This window comes from Aethalodelphis obliquidens, unplaced genomic scaffold, assembly GCF_003676395.1.
Source record: "Aethalodelphis obliquidens isolate GAN/ISIS:26980383/991018 unplaced genomic scaffold, ASM367639v1 scaffold80, whole genome shotgun sequence".
NCBI lineage: Eukaryota > Metazoa > Chordata > Mammalia > Artiodactyla > Delphinidae > Aethalodelphis > Aethalodelphis obliquidens.
The window spans coordinates 4,448,030-4,468,566 of record NW_020838024.1 but is presented as its reverse complement, the minus strand read 5'-3'; the positions used below and the strand labels follow the sequence as shown (position 1 = coordinate 4,468,566).

The 20,537-nt window shown below is 39.9% G+C and overlaps 1 protein-coding gene across 2 annotated transcripts in view; it reads right to left on the bottom strand.

Annotated features, from left to right (window-relative positions):
• Positions 1–20,537, bottom strand: part of ADAMTS12 (ADAM metallopeptidase with thrombospondin type 1 motif 12) — a 383,295-nt gene that overhangs the window by 122,134 nt on the left and 240,624 nt on the right. For both annotated transcript variants that reach the window (XM_027092637.1, XM_027092636.1), the window contains exons 10-13: positions 15,723–15,815; positions 14,106–14,251; positions 11,351–11,520; positions 789–922 (exon numbers count right to left, since the gene is read on the bottom strand). In XM_027092637.1, the coding sequence (XP_026948438.1) occupies positions 789–922; positions 11,351–11,520; positions 14,106–14,251; positions 15,723–15,815 (543 nt within the window). The remainder of the gene's footprint in view (positions 1–788; positions 923–11,350; positions 11,521–14,105; positions 14,252–15,722; positions 15,816–20,537) is intronic.

The following is a 20,537-nucleotide window of genomic DNA, read 5'->3' as shown; positions in this document are numbered from 1 at the left end:
AAAGCATTAAAAAATCAGATCTAAGTACTTTATATAAAGGCAGAATTTTTTTTTTTTTTTTTTTTTTTTTTTTTTTGCGGTACGCAGTCCTCTCACTGCTGTGGCCTCTCCCGTTGCGGAGCACAGGCTCCAGACGCGCAGGCTCAGCGGCTATGGCTCACGGGCCCAGCCGCTCCGCAGCATGTGGGATCTTCCCGGACCGGGGCATGAACCCGTGTCCCCTGCATCGGCAGGCGGACTCTCAACCACTGCGCCACCAGGGAAGCCCTGGGCAGAATTTTTTAATTGGAGTCAATTTTTTAATGGAGTCAGTGTGAAAAAGTTAAATCGAAATCAGAAGACCTCATGTTGGTGATCAATTGAGAATGAAATGTCAAAATGCTCTGTGAAAAACACTATACAATTATTAATTTCAGTTTTTCCTCAAATTTAACTAACTCTGTTGGCAAGTAACCAACAAACAATTCAATACCACTGAAATAATCTGAGTTGCCTTTTCCTAGTAATTCCTCCTTTAATTTGGTTCTTCTTCAACTTGACCCAGCTTCACGCCTAAAATAATATCACAGAGCACATCAACAGATCAAGAAATGAAGATGACAGCAGGAGGACATTCAGTTCTTAACTGTGATTTTGATGAACACTGAAGAGTCTTGTCTCACAGACCATATAAAAATACCAGACCACATGCAAGTACCGCAAAAGCAAAAGATTAGCACATCTGACTTCCCGAATTAATAAAAATCATGGTTTTATAAAGTTGTAGATTAAGGAAACATACCCAATACCTTACATATGCCATTAATACAGACATTTCTGCTGTTGCCGCCTTCAAAGCAAGGGGTACCATCAGTGACAGCATCCAGCATTTTCTCGGAAAACTGGCCATCTATGGGTCGGCAGTAGAGCTCACAAGGACGTGCTGAAGTGAAAAAGAGACAAATCCTTGCAAGTTATGTTTCTTGCTCAGCACCCTTCCCCCAGGATTTTGTATGTATGAATCCCCAAGTGTCATTTATCTGGAGATTCCCATCTTTCCCCTTTCTGTGACACATGCTGTAATGCAGGCTTCTTTCTTTTAAAGCGTTTTACAACAAATTAAACTGGGAAGATTGCTTTAAAATGCTATGCCTTTTGTTACAAATGATGAGACCTTTCAATCCCACGTTGAACTGTGCTTATAAAAATAAGGCAGTGAGCATCTGGGGTTAACCTAGAAAATAAGTCATAGCAACCGGTGATGCAGGACTCCAGACAAGCATCATGTTTGCCTGGTATTTTGTAGTAAAGTAAGCAGACCACCAGGGGACATGCTCCCATGGGGCCAGCTCATTACTAACACCACTGCCACTATCATAAACCACCCCCAACAAATATTCTCCCTTGTTCTCAAGTCCAAGAAGTCCTTGGACATAGGTTTACAACCACAGAGAAACAAAAGATCTGCTGTTTTGCTAAAGCAGAAGCCACCTTGCTTATCATAGTGGTCCATCCCATCATGCTGGGTCCTGCACTGAATCCATTCTAAGGTTCAATTTTCTGTTCCCTGGTGAGTGATCTCCTGCACAGAATCGTTCTAAAGATTTACTTAATAAAATGTGTATCTATACGTAGGTACTTCGAATAACCAGAAAAAGAGGTAACTTTTAAAACATAAATTGTCCTAAAAATTTTAACAGGTAATATCTGTATATGATAAGAATTCAAATAGTTAATTTTCCTTGAATGTTACGTCTTCTCTTTAAGTGAAAAATTTGAGAATATCCTCTTCAGAAAGACCCTTTTGGGATCTCTTCTGGGTCTGTTTACTGGGGGAAGGGCTGTTAAGTTTCTTGGTGGTGTGACCAGCTGAGGGCTCAAGGAGACCACCCGTAAGGCCGTTTGCCTCGGACCCACCTCAGGGTGGATGGGCCCTAAATGCAAGGCCAACGTGCACAGCTCTAGGTAGGGCTGCTCAAGGATGCAATGGTCCATGTGGTAAAGAAAGTGTACAGCTTACACAAATATAACAGAGTAAAACTCAAACACTGAAACTCTGGAGGAACTTGAGACAATCTCTAAAGCATCTGTTTAAAACTTAAAGGAGAAAGGTAAACGCAAATAGAGAATACCAACTGATTTTATATAAACTGCAGTGGAGAAGTTGTCTGAGAAAATGAATAAAGTTAAAATGAGCTGGAGAGATCACAAAGTGCCGTCGGAAAAGGGCCAGCAGACCCCGGAGACAAGGCATAATTCAGTACTACTGTAAATCTTCATTCCCGGCAGCATGATTAGCTCTGTGACTGCCTGAACTTGAATAGAAGTGCTTAGAGGGAGCCACCTGGGAGCAATTCTGCTCTCTGAGAGATGAGAGCATCCATCCAGGTGTGCTGAGTCCAGGGAATCATTTCAGGAAACAACAAGTAGAAGGATGGAGGCAGGGGAAACACTTTTTCAAAAGCTTTGATTTGAGCTTTAGAATTTAGATCTGAGATTTTCTATTTGGACACATGAAGCACAAAGACGAAGCAGCCCTGAATTATTCTGGAGCTTTTCTAAAGGAATTACCTGTTCCAGCCTGCTGGGGAGGGCTGGGACTAGAGGTGCCTGAGGGTGCGAATTCTAAGAAGGCATTCACTCTCAGGGTTGTAAAAACGGGTCCTCTCAGCAAGTAAACCCCCATCCAAAGGCAAGCATTGCACTGAATTCCAGAATGGTCAAGTTCCAATGTCTGCCTTAGTTTTACTCCCTCTGGGCTTGTGCTGTTTGACTCCCTCCCTGAAGGATGAAACCACCCAGAGGCTTTTGCTAGTCTTGTTTATTTAGTGAGCTAAGGGAAAGTTGCTTTGTTCAAATAACAGTCAATGTATTACTTGAACGTTATTTTCCAGATCTTCTTGTGCTTTGCAGTGGTTATCTGATTTCATTTTAACCATCACAACTACCCTATGATGTTAGTTCTTTTATTATCCCCATTTAGAAGAGAAAATTTAGGCGCAGAGAGATTAAGTTTTCCAAGATCTCACAGTATGAGTGGTACAGTAGAAAGCTGATGGTTTAGCTTAGAGCTCACGCTATTAACCCCTAACCTACAGGCACAGAATTATTTTTAACAAAAAACAAATGCTTTGATGAGATATTTAAAGTAACCACTCTTTGTGTTATTAGGCAATGCATTTATTCATGGATCATATCTGAGAAGCAAACTTGGTAGAATACCCACTGGACTCCATTTTAATAATCTTTCATGGGTCTTAAATATGGTGAGAATCTTTAGCCTCTAGAGCCGTTACTTCTACAGAGAGCAGATGTAAAAGCCATTACTTGTATAGAGAGCAGATGTAAAAGCCATTACTTCTATAGAGAGCAGATGTAGCAGATTCTAGCTCATGAACGTCTAATATTACCTTGAGAAAGTTACTTAACCTTTCTGTGACTCAGTTTCCTCGTCTGAAAAATGGGGATAATAATACCTACCTTGCAGGGTAATTAATAGTGAGGATTAAGACAGAGACTGTATGTCAAGCACTCAACGTGGTACCTGGTATACAGTAAGTGCTTGACAAATGACAGTGGTTATGGTTGCTGATTTCACCTCCTTATCATGACCTGGTGAATTCTAAAGGTCCTTGCAGTTACCCCATAAGCTGTGCTTCTATCATTCCAATCTTCTTTCAGAGCAGTCAAAAGCTGGCTCAATTCTCTTTCCCACACATATACCGATCTTTCCTGAAATATCCTCTTCTCCTTCAGATTATTCCATTGTGCCATTTCTAATCAATTCTGCACTGATTTCATGCTTTGTTTTACCATTTTCTAAATAATCGCTGTCTTGTCGGTTTAGCATAAAGAATTCCATATCCTGCTAGGTCAGTAGGTGGTTCCATGACTTTCCTTTTCTGTGACTATGAACCTGGTTCAAAGCTGGTACAATGCCTACTGAGGTCCTCCCGGATCTATGCTTCCAAGACTATGGATTTTACAAGCTCCTCAACCAAACTGCGATGTCCTCAAGGGCACCCCAGTCATCTGCACATTGATCAGCTGCTACTGGCGCCCACAGTGTGAGAAGGAAGAAACAGACACACACTGGTGAGGACTGAAAAGCACAGCAGGAGGCTCTCCTTCACATGAGCGTTGGAGTTAGATGCATAGGGGTTCAGATCCCAGTCCCGACTCTTACATCTTGCCCAAGGCCTCTTGGTCTCTGCACAGAGGGGACTGTCAGAGGATAGCACACTGAAACCTCTAATAAGGTATCTGGTTGTTTTAATGTGGTAGTTATTACCATTAACCTTTCCTAATGAATACCAGCAGATCATTACACTCAGCAAAGGCTCTTAACCCATGTTTACTAATTAACTGACATGGCAGTGATCGATACTGTTAGGGAGAAACCTTTGGACCAAATGGCAAAGAGATCAACTCGATCCTAAGAGATTATCAACTCATTCATAAAAATGAACCTTGACCTCAGTGACAGAGGTCAAGGATGTTCATTGCAGCAATTAACTTTTTATCCAGGAAGAAACGGACAAATGACTTAAATTGCATTTACATAATGGAAGGCTATGCAGTCACTAAGGGGAATGAGGTGAGCCGTAATGCCATGGTGTTCTGCTCCATGAGTCAAAAAGTTGCAGAACTCTGCTCCATGAGTCAAAAAGTTGAGTCCACTTGTGCGCAAATGGAAACCTGCAGTTAACAACGCTTGCCTCTGAGGGATAAGTGTGGGTGGGCTAAGAAGAATCTATTTTTATTTCACTCTATTGTATACACTTGCATTTTTATAAGCAGCATATATTCAATTTATAAATAATGTCTTGGCCCTCAAACAAGAAAACTGGAAAGGTCTCCTTTCCCCTGTGATAATCATGACACATCTCTATGAGGAGAGGCCCTCATTTTGAGACTTCCCTTTATCTTGCTTCTGTGATATTGGATTTGTACATCCTTCAAGATTAGACAGGCTAACTGAAGTAAGGAAGAAACAGATTTCTAGGGAATGTAAGTACAGTGGTCTATGGAGTCTTAGGGACACCTAGTAAATAATCTGTGCTGAAAACAACAGCAGCACACACACCTGCTGCTGTGACCTCCAGCGCCTGCACACCTACAACCCACAGGCGTGCCCAAGGCCAGAAGGAACGCTGTGCTCGAGAGCGGCCATTGTGAATTGAAGGTTCAGGGCTACTGAAGCAGTTTACAAGGTGGATTCTGAAGTCCTGCTTCCCTGCCCTTTCGTCTGGCCTCTCTGTCTTTCCTGGCGCTCTGGGTATGTCATTAGGTGGGCCTGTGACACAGGGCGCTGCCCCAAGAGGCAGGAGGAGCAACGGATGGTCTTAGTTCTCAAAGGTCAACCCGACTATCAGAGAGTTTCTCTCCCAGATACCAACCTCATCGGTTCCATAACAACCACAGAGTTGAGTGTTTCACCGTCTCAGGTACACTCATCTGCCTAGACACATCCTTTCGTCGGGCTCGCGTGACTTTTTTCTTCTAGCTTTTCAATCCATTTTTTCAGCTGAGTGAAAATTCTAAAACTAATGGACTGGGGAACTTTCCTCTCACACTGTCTGATTAATCCTCTCAAAGGAAGCTTAGGGAACTGAATGAACTCACTGAATCGAAGGCTGAATTTTCAATTCTGCTAAAATAGGGCGGCCCAACGTTTTTGGATAATGATCTTACGAAGTGATCGTTAGAAGCGAAAGCTAAAACTTGCTAAGAAGGATAAAAATTATTTCTTAGGTCAAGGAAAAATTTGAGTGCGTTTCATGTTCTGTGAGTAGATTGCAATTTGAGTTTCACCATTTAAAAATATCTAGTTTCTGAAATCCATTTACATGCAGGACTCCTTGGGTGTGAGTCCTGTGCAGTCACCCTGGGCCTCACACTTGGTTGAATGCTCTGTTGTCACTGTCTTAAAACTCTTAATGATTTTACGTCTGCACTTGTGCCTTGTAAGTCTGATTGGACAATGGAACACGTGCATGAGCAGAAGAGATTTGTGATGTGCATGTGTGCGGTTCCTTGCCAGATTTTAAGAAATACTAAACCTTAAGCAAAAGGCATAACTTAAAAATGTTTTATTGCTTTAATAAGTAACATTTAACTTAAAAAAGAAGCCCAGTTTAATGACCAGGCTCAGATCAGCTTGAGGGAAAACAAACAAACAAAAACAAAACCAAACAAGAAGTCCTGACCAAAAACCCAACCAAAAATCAGTCAAATAATTACCAAAACTCTGTAACTTCGGCTGGTCTAAAATAGTATGTTTTTTACTTTCTGATAAGGTAATATTGCAATCTCCAAATATATCAAAATACACATCAAACATAAGAAGGCATTAAAATTAATATATTCTACCATAATTATAGAAAGGTATGAAAGCAGGAATAGAATTAATTGTTAAAAATGAATTAAACCCACTTCACTGATGTTTTAGACTACGCTAAATGTAGCAATGTTGGTTATTTACTGTACATTTATGTTCTGTCTTTTAGTTAAAATGGTTAGGAACTGTGACACCAAATTTGGAATTGCAACTTATTATAAATTGTTCACTAAACGTAATAATTTTGTCAGAATACTTAAATGTTTAAAAAATTGATTTTCAAAGGCAAGATACATAAGTTTAATAAACCTAGCATTTGTCATAATACAAACAGTTTTGGGGGCTCTTCTCCTCCCACCAGAGCTCCTTGGCCATAAAATCATCTATTTTTTAAAAAAAAACATGAACATCATCTTAGGTAAAATTCAAAATTCAATGCATTTGTTCTTAAGGTAATGGGTCTATCCCAGTCTCTGTTTCTATGGTCAATATTTAGTCTGCAGAGTCAGGCCAGGGCTAACTCTTGGCTTTATTGTACAGTCTGAGTTTAAGAAGTTACTCATTCTCTAAATCTATTAGCATACCCATAAGAATTAGATCAAAACCTTAAATTTCCATGTAGGATTTTCTTGTGGAGATAAAATTAGGGAAATGCATACGAAGTGTTGAGTGTAAGTACCTACACAGAACAGATACTGATATAAGTTTAATATAACCTGTTCTCGTTAGCAGTTAGAAGTGAGTTTCGTTGCAAGTAGCAAAAAAAAAAAAAAAAAAAAAACAGAAAAAAAATGTCACTTCCCTGTTTTAAACGGACAGGAATTTATTTTTCCCACATAACAAGAAATCCAGGGGCTATACTCCTTCTGTCTTCCTCTCAGCTGTCTCAGCATGGTTGCGATAGGACTGGTGTACCCCAGGCAGCATGAGGGCAGAGTGAAAGGCAGAAAGGCAGGGGGCCGAGGGCAGCTTGGTCAGTACTAACTAAAATCCTTCCCAGAAGCCTGACCCAGTGAAGCTGCCATCTTTATCTCTTTGGTTGGAACTGGGGCTCCCTGGAATAGAGTTTAGCAAGTCTTCTAGCTTTCCCTCTTCTCTTGTAGAGGATAGTGAAGGGGTTGTGAATGGCTTTGGGGTGTCTGCAAACATCATCCTTATTATTCCATCATTTTCCCTCCTGAAGCCACAGATTCCTAGTCTGTGAAATGAGAGGCTTCTGGCTAGAAGATCTCCCAGGTTGCTCCCCGCAATGACACTCTGTTTAAAGGCTGTTTCTTTCTAAACACCAAGTACTCTTGTAATAAACTCTATGCACGGCGCCCAGGTCCTCCCAGGTGTCCAGCTCCTGCGAGTGCTGCCAGCACTGGCCCTCAGTTGTCACCTTGGCCTAAGAGAGCTTCCTTGCCCAAGGACACTCACTCCTTCCTGAGGCAGACCACACCCAACGTCTGGGCCACGTGGGGCTTCAAGGACTGGCTGCCCCACCTCAACTGCAGCAATTCTGAAGGTCCTTTGAGCTGTAGAGCATCCCGAGGGGTGGAGAAGCCCTCTGCTGAGACTGTGCTCTGCACCCCAGCTTCTCCCCCCGCCCAACCCCTCTTCCTTCCCTCTCCTTCTGCACCTGTTGAACTTCCCACACGCTAGTATCTGTCTTAGAGTCTCTTTCCTAGGGAATGCAATTGCAACAATTCCTTACAGATGTCCCTGAAGGATCCTATCCCAGGAGGAGCAGACTGTTGTCTGACCTCAGGTCAGACCTTCACATATGCTGGAAACCTTACTGGCAACAAGCATTGATAGGGCTGCAATATTCAGAAGCAACAAATAAAAAATTAGCCTTAATGAGGAGTTATTTGGGGGTTCTGAGAAAAACATCCAAAAAGGAAGAGATTCCAAGAAAGTGATGGCACCAAGATCAGGTTCTGGCCATTTCCTAATAGAAGATGCAGGATGTAAACATATTTCTATTCACATAGGCTAATCAAGTCCCTAGGAATATAAGTTAGTATAAGTATCTCAGCTTCCTAATCAAACAGATGGTATTCTTCAATTCCAGCTCCATTATATAAGACACTATAACCCTGAATAAGTTACTGTCCTCTCTGAGACTACGTTTCTTCATCTCTGAAGGATGGGGATGGGGGTAAGTGAGAAAATGTATAGACTCAGCTCTTCACACTGGTGCTTCCATGAATATGATCAAGTGGAGTTTGGATGCCTTTTTTTTTTTTTTTTTTTTGCCAGGAGTGTTGGTAAAGGAAATGCCTATATTGGAAAGTAAGTTGATTTAAATTAGTAGTTTTCAAACACTTTAGGCAGAAGAATTATTTTTATTTCATCAAGATCTTGCAAATAAAGCAGATAAAATTCAGGATTTTATTAAGCAGAAATTTTATAAGTTCAAGTACATAATGCTTAAAAATAGTTCAGTGGGATCAAAAGAGACTGTTAAGATGAACAGAAAATTTTGAAATCAAGTTTACAGATGGCAGTTACAGACATATGGCTGCAGCACCTAATTTTTTTCTGTGGGTTTTTTCATTTGTACAACATTGAAAAATCTTGACTCACACAAACAGCTGTAAATGATAACAGTTTAGAACAACTTGACCTGTAATCTCAGGATATTTCTCAGTTAAATTGGGTTGATGGGAAACTTTTATTCTAAGGTCTGTAGAAAACCAATTAATTTGTGTAAGTTAATGTATTGCTGTTTTTTGATATGTTAAAACTCAACATATACTGTTTTTGAGTGTAAGCATTGTTCTTTATTGCACTTTTAAAAATAGTTTAAATTATTTCTTTTGGAAAATGAAATTATAATAGAATCAAACATTTTTGGAAGCCCTGGAACAGAGTGTGAAAACTACAAGGTTTGATAGAGATTCTATGCTTATTCCAAATGTTTGAATCTATGATTCTTCTTCTGTCATTGGCTACTTAGCAAATCTGCCAAAGGTCACTTACTAAGACACTTAACACTGTCTACTGAGTGGGTAGAAAACTCTGCTGTAAGTTAGTTTATCCTCTGGTGGCTTCTAAGGAAAGGCTGGGAGGGTGTAAAGTGCTCAATGCCTGGCACAGATTAAGTGTTCTGCACAGAGTTGTTGTCATGAATGCCACACTGCTGTCACCCAGGATGCCCAGAACTAAGAAAATAGCAGCTCTGTAGGATAGAGGTTGATGGGGGAAAGAAATCAGTGTATTGGTCAAGGTGGTAGTTACTTGGGTTAGCAGGTAAGTCATGATGCTCAAATAATAGCACAGGATCCTGTAAGAAAACCCCTGAGATGGAGAATGGAGGCTTACAGCCCAGGTAGATGGTGAGTTAAGCAGATGGCACTCAGCTAAATTCCCTCACATGGTTTATACAGCCTCAATACAGATGCAAACTGATCACTCCAAAGTGAGTGAAATCTGTGTCTACTTTTATAGCTCTCATTTCTTTAATACCTATTGCTAGGCTATGCAAAAAGTGGGCACATGATAAATGCTTGTAAATCAATGAAAAGTCAAGCTGATCCAAATCTTTAATTATAAGTATAGCTACTTGAGCCATCAGAGTGCAGCAGACACAAATTCAACCCTGACTCTGGCAGGTGTGGGTATCCCAAACTAAGCACCTGTCACAACACTGAGGCAGCTATGCCATTTTAGTCCTGGAAGAGTGCTCATTCAGAGTCTATAGTACTGCTGACTCAACTAGTTCCAACAAAACAGAATGTCCAAAATACAGGTATAGGTAGTACCAACTGGCTATACCTTTCATAACTATCTTTTTTTTTTTTTTTTGCACCCATATGAGTATATACACGAGCTTTCCTGTATTCGAGTGCTTGGATCATAAAGTAAAATTGCACCAAAACCCAAATGACTCACTCCCCTAGAGCATGAATGATGCTAAACAACGGGCGACAAGGAGCAGACGTTGCCCATGACAAACAGCCATCGGGGTATTTTGGAGACACAAAGAAGGAAAAGCACTATTTTTTCCAAAAGCAATTGACTATATCAGTTTTCTAACAGTCCAAATATGTACTTTTCATTCATTGGCTGACATCTACAAGTCCTCTTCTGTTCTATCATGCTGCATTTCAGAAACTGAATAATCACAAAAAACGTGGTTACTTTTCACTACCTTGTCTCAAATCTCCTTAACTCAGGAAAATCTTTCTTTCATTCTCTATTTGAATAACAAATAGCACAGATACTCTTTGAGGCTAATCTATAGCTAACAGTCAATGATTCTTCCTCATTTTCAGTAGAGAATGTGTCACTGGTGCTGATTCAAGGGAAGCACTGCCAAAGCTGCTGCTCGATTCTGCAACTCTGTTTGGAGAGCCCCCATCCTCTGATATGCATCCTTTAGATGCCTGATTTTACTTTTTACCCTTCTTATACTGTCCTATACATCACAAAATGTTGATTTCTGGCCCAGAGCTGGCTTTTACTCATTTCTGATCAAGTTTCTCATTCATTTTCTACCATCTTGTCTTTCCTTGTGCTTTTCTCCTCTCACTTGGAATTGATGACTCTATTTTGAATGCCTTCCCCCTCCCTTATGCCAAGAGAAAGACTACTCATGCTTAAGAATCATCAACTACTTCCTTGGAAGACTTCTTTGAAATTACTCCAAAACCATAATGATCTTCTTTTCTGAATTTCTGCCAAAATTACATTCAGTTCCACATGCTCATCAACCAGCACTTTCATCAGTGATTAGTTTCTGAATCCCTACAAGCTCCGCTTATTGCTTAGTTGCACCTCAGCTGTTTTGAAGTGAGGCATCATGTTTGATAAACTTCTCTTTTATCTCCAATATAGCTCAGCATGGAGTCGGAATATTCACCTTCAACATTTACTGATCCACTTAACCAGGTCAGTGTCTCCACCTCCTAAAATATAAAGCTCTTGATGACACTATTCTCTTCTTGTTGAACTTTGCAAGGCATCACAGGTACCCTGACAGATAAATGCTTTCTGATAATGGCTGTAGTCTTAGATCTGGAATATACTCTCATAGCTCCTTACCTGGATTAAAAACTGGAAACCAGTGGTAGAATTCATTCTTGTAGGGAACAGTGTCAAACTCACTGCACTGCATCTGCCGAAATGTTGGTGTATCTGGGCGACAGGGGTGAATGTTGCACAAGCGATAGCGTTTTCTTTCTCCAGTGCAGTACTTCCCTCCAAACTTTGGTCTACACATGAAACACACAAACTCTTCTTTAATTTCCTTAAAGGCCAGCATTTTCTTTTAAAAATCCTCTGGCATCCGGCCATGCCCCTTCCTTGCCAAACCTTGTCCCTCTCTAGCCTCAAAACTCACCGTTTGAATAAATTCTTCAAATTTCCCACATTTTTTGCTGTTGCCCATGAACATTCAGTCCCAAGTATATAGTTGCCTGTTTTGAAATAGTTTGACTCCATGGTCAATTAGTTGCCTGGTCATCAGTTGTGACTTTCATTTTATTTCCTCCTTTTCATTCCCACAATCACCGAACTAGTTCACCCCTTATCTCCATTCCTGTCTGCCCTCTTCTTCCTCATTTAACCTACCGTACACACTCTTCTCTGGCTAATTTTTATGATTGCTTTAATTATTTTAGTTTCCTGTTTAAAAATCTTTAACAGCACCCCATGGCCACAGAATCCAGTCTAGCCTCTTGAGCTTGGCATCCAAAGCCCTCATGATACTGACTTACCTCACCTGAACAACTTTTCTTCCCACACTCCTCCTCATTTGCACACTGCTCCCATGATACAGGCTGACTTATTTGCTTTTATTTTTTCTGTGCTTCTAAATAGATTTCTGCTCTCTTAAGTCTCTAAACACCTACATACTGCCTGTGCTTTAAGGACCAATAAATGCTATCTCCATCATGAATTCTTCCTGAATTCCTGCCTTAAGTAATCTCCTTCTCCTCTTAAATGACACTTTATTATCCTACTGTAGGCACTTCCTGCATTTATCACACCCAAAGATAATTCTTTGACCAAGGTAGTTCACATTCATTAACTCCCTGTAGGCGGGACTAAGAATTGTCCTTGAGAGTTGAGGGTAGGCTGGCTTCCTATCTGTGACAATGGAGTGACACTCTATGACCTGGCACCTCTCCAAGTCATTTCCATCCAAGAGCCTTTTGTGAGCCAAGCCCTGCTGGGTTCTCACTAGACAGCTGACTGATAACACATCAAGGATGCACTGACCTGAGTCCATGACCTGAATCACAGAACTGAATCTGTTACTGTGTTTCCATTGCTATGGTTCTCAATGAACTTAAGCAAACCAGCTACTGAGATCAGACACGGTCACTCATCCAAGGAGACTCTAAGACAAACTGTAGCCTCTGAGATGGGAGTTGGGACTATTTTTTCCCCCTGAAGCCAAGTTAGAGGATCATCTTTCATTTCCTCAACAAGGATGTCCCTTTTCTGACAACCATGGATCACTGACCATCCTCCCAGGAAGGCTACGGACTGGGTAGTGGCTGATACAGAACACTGACAATAGGTCCTAGAACAAATCGCCTGTATTTCCTGATCTCTGAAATGGAAATCACTTTTCTGATCACATTGAAACAAACTATAAAGATATTCTGTAAAAATATTTTTTAAGGGATTTCTGATTTTGAATTTTTGAAGTCACAGGAACTTTGTATTTAAACAAAAAGGTAAGATTTTAAAACAATTTTGCCCAAATTCCTCAAATGTACACTTAATTATATGCATGGGAGATGGTAAAGATAACATAATAACTACCATTTACTGACAATTTTATGTAGTAGATATTATGTTAAACTCTTCATAGATGTTAATTTATTAACCTCTAGGATAAATTATATATATATATATAGTTTATATGTATATATATATATATACGTGCAGATATATACATATAGAAATATATTTATTATAAAAAGGAGAAGTAAGATTTGGAACTGAAAAACTGAGAGAATTATAACCATATTTATCACTTTTAAAAAATGTGACTCTTACTCTTTAATGCAGACTAATGTAAATCTAGGTAAAAGAAGTTTAATACATTTTCTACTTACAGGAGGCATTGTATGTACACTTTTTAAAAATTATACTTGGGAACTAGAACACTGAGAAATAATGAAATTAAGAATGTAATATATATTTGGAAATCAAGGAAATATATAATATCATTATACAAACTTAAAATATGAAAAAATTAAGCAATTTGATTAAAAAATTGAAAGCCACTTGTGAAATAACGTCTATGGAATCCTTGACAGGCTAATATGGAACTCTGAGGTTTACAAAATCCTAATCTATAACATTAAAAATAATTATCCTCAAAAAATGTGCCTAGCTATTTAATTAGTCACCTAAGGGAAGAAGAATATTTTTTTAAATTGTACATTCATTATGATGGAAAGAAAGGTGCCATCTTATCAGCAAAATTGGGTATAACTAATCCCCACTGATAGAATGAGGTTATTTAGAAGGATTTAATTGTGTAATCTCCTAAAGTCTTTCACATAGATTTTACTTTAAAAAAAATTTGCTTATTTCTCCAAATGATGGAATCAGCTTACTTACCCAAGTTCTAGTAAAATCCAGTGCCAAGCCAAAATGAAACAAAGCAAAAAAGAACCACCTTTTTTTCACACTCTATGAATCTTCCTCCTGGCTCCCTTTCATCTTTGGGAACATATCTGATTTCCCTCAGAAGGCCTGGGGTCACTGAAGTCATGCTGTCCACGACTAGTCTCCCGGTGCTCATGGAAGGAAGGGAAATATCTTTGGCTGGACTTACTCAGGGTTGTTGCAGAGCCTCTCTGCACTCTGGGCTCCAGCTCCACAGGTCCTGGAACAGTGGGACCAGGGTGACCAGCGGCCCCAGCCTCCGGGAATACTCTCTGGTTTCTTGCCCACTGTGATACACTTGCCAGCCATACACCACTGGAAAGGGAAAAGGCAGGAGATGCATAAGTCAGGAAGGTTCCCATAGTAAGCTGAGTCAGGAAACCTAGCAGTCTAAACCCAGTTCTCCCAGAGCAAGCAGACTTCCTACAAATCACACATCAGATGTAGCACAAAGAGAGCCTCATAAAAGAATTTCCCCCAAGAGCCTTGGGTTTTAGAATCAGAGTCTTTCAGGAATTAAAGGGAACTTTACAGTGCCTAGTTGCAGTGAATGCAGGAGTGTTACTCAAAGTGTGACTGACAGATTGCACCCCAGAAGTAAATCAACACACCACTTCCTTCACTGAGGAAGTCTCGCCATGAAAAGCATGTCAGCTGAATATGCTTAGTAATATAGTTGTTCAGTAACGTAATTGATTTCCTTTCTGGTGCAAGCTTCTTATCTTGTTGAAGACCGTAACAAACATTTTGCAGACTGGCACTGTGATAACACTTCTCTGTAGCCTCTATGGGTATTTAATGTTTGCAACAGATAACATCCTCCTGCAAAATGTCCACTCATTGCCGGAAAACACAAGTTGTTAAGAAGCTGAAGTTAGGCATCAAGAAAAATTTCTGCTTTCCTATAACTCTACCCATTCTTTCCAGTTCTGGTGTTTCAAGTGGCTCAGGAAAAAGTCCACTCTCTCCCTCTTCAAGGGAATCCTTCAACAACTACCAGTTTAGGAGGGTGAACACAGGAAAAGGGAAACAAGAAATGCAAGTTGGTTGTTAGAAATGGCCACATTTTCCTGGAGTATCTGGGCATGTTTCATCTGCTGCCCTCCTCTTTCTCATTATTTCTGGTCACTGTGTATTCTGATCAAGTTCTGTAATCTCAGTGATGGGTTGTGCCACACTCAAGCTGTGTAAAGACACCCACTAACCACATAAATCCTAGGCCCACAACGAACCCAAATGGTGTTGTTGAGCAGCATGTATTACCCTGTTCTTAGGTAGTCTGGAGGATATCTAACATCTCTGAGTTCTTGGGTATATGGCTTTCCTGCTTAATAAGGTGCGTAGGACTTCAAGAAATGCAGGTCTGATGATGAGAAAGAAGATAACAAGTGGTCTAGATACAGCATCTTTGGAAAGAAGAAGCCACTGGCTTGTCCTTCCCAATGTTCAATATGGAGGGGGGAAAAATGTCAAAATGAAGGTTGATGATAAGCCCAGCAGATGTTACTGACCACAAACTCCACGGAAAGTCATCGGGAAAAGATGGGCCAGATGTTTTATAATTGGAGCGTGGCCCTCTCTCCCTGACTACTTGTTTCCAGTGAAGGCTCAAAAGGAGTTGTGGAAGTGGAATCCTTTCCTTTGGCAAGTCTGACTGCGTGATGATCTGCCTTCACCCAGAGGCAGCTGCTCTCCAGGGCCTTCTCCTCTGCTCTCTCCAAGAATGCTAAGCCCTTCACCCACCACCTTCCTTCCTCACATCACTGACACGTCATGGACACGTCACCTTCTTCTCACCACATCGCGTCCCGTCTGCAGCAGCGTCCAGCTTGGAGCGACAAAAGCCTTTCACAGAGCACCACAGTGTCTGGCAAACATTCTGGAAAACAAACATGAGATCGTACTTTTTTTACGTTCAAAACTTGCACAAATACCGCAAAAACCAAACAAACAAACAAAAGAAACAAAAAAAAACCTTGCACAAAAGCATGTGTACAGTGATGGTAAAATCTACACACACTCACCCACAATAAATGCTGCGGTTGTTAGTGAGTAACATGATGCAAAGTAATCACACAAGAACCCTCAGTTTAAACTTAACTTGGACTTTGTCGTCATTCGTAAACAGTGGTCTGTAGGCCATTCTAGGCAATATGAAAATGGGAGGTAAAACACATTTCCCAAGAGTTGAATTTCTATACCTGTAGCACAATATCCAGTACTCACTGCCCTTAGGCAGGGCAACCAGTGACAGTAGTCATCAATCCGGACTGTGATGGAAGGTGATCTGATTACCAACAGCTGGGCGGTTATAACTTGAGCCTGCTCATTGAGGGAAAAGTGAAACTATTCCATCCAGAAAACCTCAGCTTATTTACTTATTACCCAAAATAGCCAGCTTGTTTTAGCTGCCAGGGAGTGAACTGAATCTTCCCCCACATTCCTCCTCCTGCAGTAGGAACAAGGGAAGGTTGACAAGATTCTTACATAGCATCTGAAATGGCTCAGCTGCTTCCATCCACCTTTTAGTTTTTCTTCTGTCCACCCATCTGCCATCATTCCATCTACTTACTGTACTCTATATTCAATATGCTCCTTCATCATAAGATCTTGTATTTTTAACTATTTTAGAAAATTCTTAATTTTTATCTTTCTAACTCTTGCCTCGCCATGTTTACAACTTTTGCAACTATTCTCTCCCTTTGCAACTCCCAATGATTGTTGATGGATCTTCCTATTCCACCCTTCATGTTTCAACTTTACTTTCGTATTTTTTAGCTCTCAATTTTCTTATATGTAAAAGTTGAAAAAGCCTGGATTTCTATCAGGAAAAGGCCAGCCTCTCCTCCATCACACAATTCTGAGAAACACTCAAGTGGGATGGGAAGTAATTTTCTCAACTCTAAACTTCAACTGACTGATTTTCTCTTCAGCTCTGTCAAGTCTGCTGTGTAACTCGTCCACTAAATTTATAGTCAATCGTGATATTTTTCATTTCTAGAGGTTGTAATTGTTCTTCACGTCTACTTTAAATATATTATATAGTGCTTTTTCTTCCCTTTTCTTATATAAAACTCCTCTTTTATGTATCTATTTTATTATCCCTACCTAAAAAATTCAATTATCCAAAGCTCTTGAAGGTTTATTGTCTTTCCTTATTTAGTTGAAGATAGACCATCTTACATTTTTAATTAGGTGCTGAATTGTGAACTCAACTGAACAAAGCTTTATCTATTGGAGTTTTGTGCATCCTTAGCTGAGTGTTGGCTCCTCCAGGGCAGTTTTTCAACCTTTGTTTCTACCAGGAAGCCCATGGTATTATCAGGTCAGAAATATTTTCATGTTAATTATTTTGAGGGGTTCTCAAACCATGTAAGAGTATAAATATGAACTCTAAATTGGCATGAGGCTGGCCCATGGTAAGAAGTTTCTAGTGAGGAAGTTATCCACCAGCACCCTTCTCCCTCAAAACTCAGGCTGAGATAAAAGATGCTTCTCTGTCATCTCCCTTTGTTGGTGGTGGATTTCTTCTAATCTACTCTGTCATGGAGGTGTAGCTCTTAAAGGCTCCCAGCTTCAGATAGGGGTCTCAATCCTAACTCACTGTGCTGCTCAAGGTGAACATCTTATTGTCTGTTGCCATTCAGATGTTAAAATCAAAGCCCTTTAGTTATTTGATGCTTATCACTCCTTTTTTGTCCCCCCCCAGGATATTTTTAAAGTTTCTTATAAATTCATAATGCATTTATAAAGAATGATATTCTGGGTGAGGATACACAAGAACTCTCTGCACTATTTTTGCAGCTTCTTTTGAGATGTAAACTATTTCAAGATAAACAAAAGTTATAATAAAGAAGGATGATGCTACATTCTCTAGTATTTTAGTTTTTTTTTTTTTAAATATTGAAAATGATTAGGTTATCTTGGCTGCAATATGCAGGGATTTGAAGACTTCATTCACTTATTGATTGAGTGCCTACTATGTGCTAGGTACTGCTGAATGTCAGGAATAAAAATTCCCTCAGAAAGCTGACAATATAGTAGGGGAGGGTATAAAAAAGTAAGAAGCAACTATAATATAGTCTAGTAAAAGCTTTGTCAAAAAAATACATAGATGTGAACAATAGGATGTGAAGTGATATTTAAGCTCAGACTCAAATGATGAGTAGGAGAGATGGTCCAAAGGAACCAGAGCATGTAAAGTTCTGGAGGTAGTGGAGAACCCAGCATGTACAGGGAATGAGGCTGTTCAGTACAGATAAACAGAATATAAAAGAAGATTTGACCAGAGATAACCAGAAAAATCCTTACCTCTATAAAACATCTACAATCCTGGATAAAATATTCTAAATGTTTTAAACACATTCCTGAATTGGTAAGGAAGTAAGGGAAATCCTCAGAGGCTAAAAATGTAGGAGAAATTGTTAATCTGAAGATACAAACCTAGTAACTTAGATTTTAGTTTTGATGGTCACTTGGGCACTGGAGAAAACGCTTCACGTCTATGTAGGGTGGGAAGTTCGATTTAATACCTCATATAAGGCCATAACCCCAAAGGACTACCCCCCGACTGAAAGAAACCTCGGAACACAGCTGGGAAACTTGTCTGTTTTGACTTTAACTCTAGAAGGAGTGGTAAAATGTTACCCCTGAGAGTTTGCATCCATACTGGCCCTGATCTCACTCATGTAGGTAGTCAAACATCATCCAACCAATAATTTATTTTAAATGGACCCAGGGATGGCAGTGAAATTTCTCTCTGAAAGAATGTGCCTTCCATCTAAACCCTAAAGAATAGCCTGACATGAAGTTTCACAACAGAGAGTTCACAATAAAAGCAGAAATTGACAAAAGGAAATAATACATAATAAGTGAGACCTAGAAGAAACCCCAAATAGGAGAAGCAGACCCACACAGACTCTGGACATCAGAATTGTCCATTATAATTTGCAATTGTAAATTGCAAAATAAATGTGTCTTATATGATTAAAGAAGGAGAAGATCATATTGAAAGTCTGAATTAGAAATAAGATCATAAAAAAAAGCAGAGAAAATCTAGAAAAATAACAAAAGAAACTGTTCTAAGTTTAAAAAAAGTACCATAAATGAGATTAAAAAGTCAATAGACAGGTTAAACAAAGGACTGGACATATCTGAAAAGAGAACTAGTGAGTTGGAAGGGAAAGAGGAAGAAATTACACAAAATGCAGAGATGTGAAGAGATGAAAAATATGAAGGATATGAAGTGATAAAATCCAACATACATATACTTAGAATTCCAGGTTAGAGAGTAGAGGGTTAAAGTAATATTTTAAGAGATAAGGCCAAAGAGTGAGAGAGAGGATGAATCCTGAAGCCCCTTTTAAACCATTTTAGAGAATTTGAATTTTATTGTAGGGCCATAGGGAGGCTGTGAAATATTTTAATAAGAGAGGAACACAATCAGATTTCCTTCATAAAGGTCTATTTGGCTGTGTTTTGGAGAGTGGAGCAGAGTTGAGGGGAGGTGGTCAGAGTCTTAGAAAGGAGACCAATCAGGGGACTACTGAAATCACAGGAACAGGTGGTCTTTAGACATATTTTGGGGGCAGAATTAGCATAACTTGGCAACCAGTTCGAAGTAAGGTGAGGGATTTTTGCAACAACCTTACTTTCTCCGTTGTCTTGCTTGTGCTGTCTGAGCAGTTACTTCCTCTTCAGCGTTCTCTCTATATGTCTCTTTTTGTATTTATCTGACTGTATTGAAATTTCTCTGTCTGCCTCCCCAACCAGAGAATGAGCTCCTCAAGGTCAGAGAATTTACTTTATTCGTTCTTGAGGTCTCATCTTTTTCACCCTATTCAGTACACAGCACAGAATCTGGCAGGGGTCAACGAGACCTGCCTTGTTCATGTCTGTGTATTAACACTGACACTTGCGCACTAAAAGGGATGAGTTCAGAGAATAGGCAAGACCCAGATCACAAAGGGATGCCATACAAAGGAGTTGGGACTTTATCCTGTGGTCAGTGAAGACCCTAAGAGCAGAGAAGGGCCACAGTTAGATTTGTGTCTTTTTGAAATAACTTAAGCAAGAGTATGAAAGAGGGAGAGGTTGGGTAGGAGGTAATTACAATAGAAGGAGAGGTGATGAGAAAGTGAATCAGGAGAAGGGTAGTGAGAATGAAGATGACATGTCAGAGCCACAAATGCCATCAGAGGCTAAATGTCAGGGCTTGACTTATCACTTGGATGTTGAAGAAAATAAAGGAGAAGAATGAATTAGGGATAAATCTTATTCCTACCTTGGCATCTGGAGGTGCTCTTCAATCAGAGAGGAAATTCAGGAAAGGGAGCAACTTTAGGGATTAAGTTGGTTGCTATGGAGTCTGCAGGTGTGAATAACTGTGATTCTTGAAAATCACTGTAGAATTTTCTTTACCACCACCCAGTTGCAAAGGATACCAAGGAGGTGGGTCAAGGAATATAAATGACCTGAACTTCAGTCCTTCTGCCTTACAGATATCTTGCCATGAATAGAAAGTTTCCATTTCTGGATCTTCAGATTTCCAAATATTTCCCTGGCCCTTCCTTTACCATGCTGGATCTCAAGCCCTGCCCAT